General features: G+C 40.9%; 1 protein-coding gene across 1 annotated transcript; it reads left to right on the top strand.

Annotated features, from left to right (window-relative positions):
• Positions 1–4,608: 4,608 nt before the first annotated feature.
• LOC109136915 (fish-egg lectin) lies at positions 4,609–6,418 on the top strand. Its single transcript, XM_027276533.1, has 5 exons — positions 4,609–4,773; positions 4,900–5,136; positions 5,227–5,447; positions 5,561–5,685; positions 5,974–6,418. Exons 1-5 carry the CDS (start codon positions 4,719–4,721, stop codon positions 6,113–6,115), a joined length of 780 nt encoding a protein of 259 aa, XP_027132334.1. The 5' UTR covers positions 4,609–4,718; the 3' UTR covers positions 6,116–6,418.
• Positions 6,419–7,005: the final 587 nt, after the last annotated feature.

Below are 7,005 nucleotides of genomic sequence, written 5' to 3'. Positions count from 1 at the left end.
TTACAACAGAAAACCTGGAGGAGAAGACAGGAGAAAAAATGATATTAATTTTGTTTTTGTTGTGAAAGTTTACAAATGTTTATCTTCTCAAAAATGTTGTCAAGTCACAGCGCATCAGGTAGGTGTTATATCTTCAAACAGACTGGCTGACTCACTATGTGTTTTGCATTCCCTCAAGCTACTTTCAGGTTGTACTCATGGTTCAAATTGAAATCATGTCAGTAAAGTTCATTCTTCAGAAATGATCTTTAGAGAAAAAATTGTTTAGGGAAGTTAAAGGCAATTTTGTGAATTTTTATTGTCTTTATTAACAGAACAGCTGGAGATGGACATTGACTAGAAGACACAAAACTCAAGCAGGAATTTTCAGTTATCAGCCTTGATTGGACGTTTGTTCTATGATTATTTTTTAAGATTGTTTTTTGGGCTTTCATTAGATAACAGCAGCTGTAGACAAACAGGAAAGTGGTGGAAGAGAGATAAAGATGGGATGACAAGCTGTTTGTGTTCATGTCAAACTCCTCTGTGTGATGGCAGGGTTATAGCTCTGCCTTCAGGTGTGGCCATTTGGTTAGAAAGACACAAGGCAACAGTCTTTGCCTCTTTGTATGCACTGTCTTGAGAAGAAAAATGATACCAGTGGTTATTTGTTCAGACTTAATACCCTGTGTTTATCATTGGCCTGTCAAGTCATCATCATCTTGAGGTTATGCCTCTGTAGACGCTGTAACAGGAGCCAGCACACACCCAAGTTTCCTTTTTCATACAGACACATTTATGACCCACAACATTAACCCTCTCCTCTTCTGTCCTGATGTCCTCACTTCAGATATTAGGGCTGTTTTCCAGGTGCCCTCCAGGTAAACTCTAGTGACTGATATATCCCAGAGAAAGCAGAAAAGACACAGGCTCGATGAAGCAGCTTACAGTCCTATCAGAGAAAGTAGATTTGGGAGCCTAACAGTGATTATTCCAGTTTGTGTAATACACAGGATGAGACACTTTCTTGTTACTGTGCTGTTACTGTACTGTTAATAGTCAAGGTACTGACCATTTACAGACCACATAATTACACGTTTTAAGGGCAGCTTTTCTTCACCAACCTAACAAGTTTTTCTTTGCCACCGTTGCTGAATAGAATAGAATAGAATAGAAAGCTTTTGTTGTCATTGTACAACAGACATAGTGTGAGCACAATGAAATTACAGGGGGCTTCAGCAAGGTGCTGGTCCTAATATAGGTAATAGTATAGTATAGCATCAGTATAGACAACAATAAAACCACAGGGTGTATTCATAAAAAGCGAAAGCTGCGTCTTGCTTGTATTTGCATAGCACATGGTAAAAGCAATTACACAATTATTGCACATGAGGTTATTGCTCGTGACACACAGATAAGATTATTGCACAGGAAGTTATGAAATAAAGTTATTGCACAAGAGATTTTGCATGTTGGGGGGCTAGTGCATGTGTGCATTCAGGATGGTTATTGCTTTGGGAAAGAAACTGTTCCTGAGTCTGTTTGTCTTGGTTCTAGTGCACCTGTAGCGTCTGCCAGGGGGAAACAGGTCAAACAGGTGGTGGGCGGGATGGGTGTTGTCTCCCACAATAGTCTGCACTCTGCTGAGGCAGCGAGATGTGTAAATGTCTTTGAGGGAGGGGAGGGGGCAGCCCACGATCTTCTGCGCTGTCTTAACCACTCTCTGGAGCTTCTTCCAGTCTGCCTCAGTGCAGAGGGAAAACCACACCGAGGAGCAGTAGGTCAGGATGCTCTCGACAGAGGAACAGTAGAAGGTTAACAGCAGCTTCTGATTGATGTTCTTCCTGAGCACTCTCAGAAAGTGAGACACTGTTGAGCCTTTTTGATGACAGCCTTGGTGTTGTAGACCAGGACAGGTCAGCAGAGATGGTGGTGCCCAGGAAGCTGAAGGTGCGCTCTCTCTCCTCTAAGTCACCATTGATGGTGAGGGGAGATGGATCTCCTCTATGCTTCCTGAAGTCCAGGATGATCTTCTTACTCTTTGTGGTGTTCAGGGCCAGAATGTTCGCTGCACACCACGTGGACAGCTGCACGATCTCATCTCTGTAGGCTGACTCGTCTCCTCCTGAGATCAGCCCCACTACAGTCGAGTCGTCAGCAAACTTCATGATGGTGTTGCTGCTGTGGGCCGGTCTACAGTTGGAGGTGTAGAGGAGGGGGCTCAGCACACACCCCTGTGGGGAGCCCGTGCTGAGTGTTCGGGTGGAGGAGAGGTGGGGGCCAAGCATGACTGTTTGGGCCCTGTTTGTGAGGAAGTCCTTTATCCAGCTGCAGGTGAGTGGGGGAAGTCCGAGGTCAGACAGCTTGCTAACCAGGATGTCAGGGATGATTGTGTTAAAGGCTGAGCTGAAGTCTATGAAGAGCATCCTGACGTAGCTCTTCCGATGTTCCAGGTGGCTCAGTGCGGTGTGAAGAGCGATGGCTATGGCGTCTTCGGAATGCTTGCTCATGGTGGAATTGTTGGGTCTCTGTAGATAATATTATAAAGAGTACGGCTTGTTATGATTTGGTGCTATATAATTGAACTGAAATGTGTAGTTTTAAAGAAATGTGCCAGACATTTTTGTTGTAATAGAAACTCTTGGTAGGATACAGTCTTTTCCCTTTGCCTTTCCTTGAGTGTGTGTGTGTGTGGGTTGCTGGGCATGGCTTGCTGGTTCCTCTCCTCTGCCAATCAACTTCAACCTGAACAGCATAACACTCCGGTTCATTCATTGGTTTGCCCCTTTGTGATTCTATGTTAAAGCCTTTACGCATTTTTTTTCTTGCTTTCCTGTTTTTTGTTGCTTGCCTGAACTCTTAGTTACCTGTGTTATTTTGTGTGCAAGCGTCACCTCACTTTGTCTAGACTGGCACCTCACCTTTCAGTCCCCAGATTTTCAATGCACGCCATTCCCCAAAGAACCTCCAGCTAAGCCATCATCACCAGTCCATCTCTTAAACTGGTTATACCTACCTGCTCTGTGTTGTGACAGACTGGTCCACCAGTTCAGCTTTAACAACAACTTTTTAGGCAGATTACCCCAGTATACATGTTCTGTGTTCATATGCTGTAGATACAGTATATGTACAGTACAAACAGTATGAATCACAACACGACATTTACAGCCTCATCCCTCTGCCCGGACAAATTTTGATTTTTTCCTCAGACAACCAGGATCACAAACCCTGTCCAGACCATCAGTCTCGGAGCATGTACACATGTTTTTATCTGTAGTTTTCCTACAAATGTGACACATGTACAATTTACAATTTTTCGATACAAAAACATGCACACTTCCTTGTGCATGAGCACATTTGCACATGTAAGTATTGAAATATCTGGATATGCTATCCTGACAGAAACCAGGATACTGTGGCACAGTTTCTGATTATTCTGTCATGGTGTTATGTTTGTCATTGACTCAAGTTGCATGATACTTATAAGAGATACAGTAATAATGATCAACAAGCTGAAATACAAGGAAAGTATGACAAGTGCAGATCATAAATTGTATTATTGCTCTTGTTCAGGTGGAGAAGCTAAATCTAACTTTTCAGAGTTTAGACAGCTGTTTAAGGCAATTCTGTCAATACAGAGTACACATGAGAAGACAGGATGTTGAGAAATGAAGACACATTTGCACACAGATGATCAGAAACATGGATACCGTTTGCATCATGTGAACAGGATTCTGTCGAGGTGTTAAGGATATATCAGACTTAAAACCATGAAAAGCAAATGTACAATTCGCATGTGTAAACATTACTGAGTGAGCACAGTAAAACTGTTCTAGCAATACAAATAATAAATGGGGCTCAAAATTCAGAAACAACAGTGCTGTCTGCCATTCAATAATGTTTCTGCTTAAGACGTCCTTTTAAGGTTTTTTTGCTACAGTGTGTTTTAAATGTCACAGTAATTGACTGATATTCTATCTTATCTCAGTTGCAGAAAAGTTTGCAATGGTGTACTGTTCTGAGATTGTTAGGACAAACAGGTGATTGAGTCAGTTCTCCAGTTGGAGAATATGTCTCTTTCCATTGCACTTTGTTGCAGTTTGCTTTTATTGATACACCAACTGTTCCACCTCAGCTAAAGTAATATTTTAAATAAAACTGAGGGACAGAGACCAACCTGCAACATGCAAAATATTTGTGCTGTATTTGCATTTTGTTGAACTTCAGCCACATAATAGCAATCGTCCATCTTAAAATTTGCAGGTCAGACGTCACCACATAAGAATTCAACAAATAAATGATTCCATATATTAAAATGAGCTTAAGATGGATTATAGCATGTATGTGGTTTAACTTTTGTTGGAGTTGGCTGAGAGAGAGAGGTGTATGACAATTTTCAAATAGAAAGCAAAATAGTTTTCATTAGATCATCTTACCTCGATATAGTTCAACACAACACTAGTACAAACACAACTTCACCTGTGCAGTGTGTCTTTTTCTCATGTTACCTTTCTGTCATAACATCAGTACATCAGTGTGTAAATACTCAATTTTTCTTATAGCTTCCCTGAACTGCCTGAAAAACCAGTTGTGGCCGTAACTGATCCTGTGTCAAACCCATGGGTCCATACTATAAAAGTCAGACAAAGTGATGTGTCATAGGGCAGTAGCTCAAAAGAGATATAGAGGTACATCAACAGTTTCACTGCTGAACACAGACCCAGAAACACGGAGACAACATGAAAGCTGTTGCAGTCCTCTTGCTGGTGATGTGTCACCTGGCCGTCAGTCATGGTAGGTCCAGTTTTTCACAAAATGTCAATAACACAGTTGTTTGTTGATACAATTAGAAGTTTTTTTTTTTATTCTTAAATGGATCTACATTTTCTACTTACATCACCAATGATTTTGTCTTCACAGCCTGGAAATGCAGAGCAGCCCCACAGTTGCCTACTATAATGCAGATTGATGCTGGGCAAGGAAAAGTAGTTGCAAGAGATGCAAGCTACTCTGTGTATATGCTGTGTGGAACGACTTGGTTCAAACTGGGCTCACCTAGACTCAAGCATGTCACAGTAGGGCCTGGAGGAATCTGGGGAGCTGACACTTCAAACAGGGTCTACAAATATGTAAATGGACAATTTCAAGTAGCTGGTGGTACGTATTGTTGTTTATTAAAATTTAAAGTACATACAGTAAACAGTCACTGCTTGTTGATTAAATGACCCATAACACTGTGTTGGACAGGTCTTTATATGCAGCAGGTGGATGCTGGAGGTGATGGTCAGATTGTGGGAACTACTTACAACTACTATGGCTACTGTCTGAGAAGTTACCTTGCTGCTGCCTTCACTGGAACGGGCTCCCTGAGCTGGACTTATAGTTCAATTTATTTGAGGTACTACAGCTGTGGCCCACTATACGGATGCTGGGCAGTCGACACCAGTTTTCGGATCTGGTTCACAAAGGTTGGATACTGCAACAACAATAAATTCCTCTATGTTGGTGTTCTTCTTAAGGAATAATTACCCCATACACTCATTAATCATGACGTCTCATTATGTATTCTTCTTTATGACAGAAAATGGTACCAACCAGCTGTGGCATCAGTCGCTGGACACACATTGGAGGGTCTGCAAAGATGGTTGAAGTGGGGACTGATGGAACCGTCTTTGTAGTGAATCGAGGCGGCAACGTTTTTCAAAGGTAAGGCATAAAATTGCATTGATGATGCAGCACTTTAGCTATACTTCAGCTACAGTTTAACCATAAAGATGAATAGAAATCACAGTTGCACAAGGATAAAACCAGTTGTCTAAAATAATGTGTATGACCAAAAAGCTTTCAGCTGCTACTGTCAAAACTTGAAGGAAAATCTTATATAAGGGTAAATAATGTCAAAGACAGGAGAGTTTTAAAAATGCTCATTAACAGTTTAAAAGGGAATCAGTTTGATAGTTTTATAGATTTCTACATCCATCTCCTTCTCAACAGAACTGGCATCACCAGCGGTCGTCCACAAGGCACAAGATGGACCCACATCAAAATGTGTTTGCCCATCCACCATCTGTCCTACGACCAGCGGCGTCTTTGGGTCGTGACCAAAGGTGGCATTGTCATGCAGTGCACTCACTAATGTGTCTGCTGTCGTCACTGTAATCTTTTCTCTTTCATATGATTCCATGACACAATGAAAAAATAATCAACTTGTTCTAATGTGGGTCTTCTTTAACCGTTCCTCCTTACTTGACAACAGTCAAAAATCAGGTTCGGAAATAAGTTGATTCTTTAATGATTCTCTCTTGATGATTCAGCAATGATGCACAAAACTCTATAATTAAAAAAACTCCTTTAGAATGAAGCATGTTAACACATGTGACATCTACCTGCTGTACTTTCTGTTGCATTAAAAATGAGAATAAAAAAACAATAAAACCAATTTCCTGTGTGTTGATAGATTTAATGATGTTGTTACTGTGTTCATACTTTAAGAAAATGGAAGTCAAAAATTAAAATATATGTATCATTTCCCAGTGATTTCCAAATACTGATACAAGGAGAAACAGTTCCCCTCACCTCACAGGACAGTACCTGTTACTGCTGCAAGAGACTAGTTAATCTTACTGATCAACACTGAAGTGTTTTTAATTGTCATCATTTGAGTCCTGCTGGTCTTCAAGGAATGTCTGACACTCATCTATAAATTTGCTGCATAATTCATATTTTCACTGAAGTGAGAGGCAGGTAGCAATTTAGTCATCATTTTACTTAATTTTTGTTCCGTTTAATTTTTACAGTTTATTTTAGAGAAAAGTTAGCCTGTACACAGGATTTTCTACCCTACAGTGTATGGTATGTGTACTCTATGCCCTAACGTTATCAGTATTGTTGTTGTGGTGCAGATGCACTGGAGCTGCGTAGTTGCACTTTTTGGAAGCACTACAGAGGTGCTGCCCAAACACACATCCAAACCAATGAAAGTGATGCTTAACCTCACCCAAATTTGTCAGCTTGTTAAGGCCAATG

This window comes from Larimichthys crocea, unplaced genomic scaffold, assembly GCF_000972845.2.
Source record: "Larimichthys crocea isolate SSNF unplaced genomic scaffold, L_crocea_2.0 scaffold41978, whole genome shotgun sequence".
Taxonomy (NCBI): domain Eukaryota; kingdom Metazoa; phylum Chordata; class Actinopteri; family Sciaenidae; genus Larimichthys; species Larimichthys crocea.
This window is presented reverse-complemented; position numbering and strand designations above follow the sequence as displayed.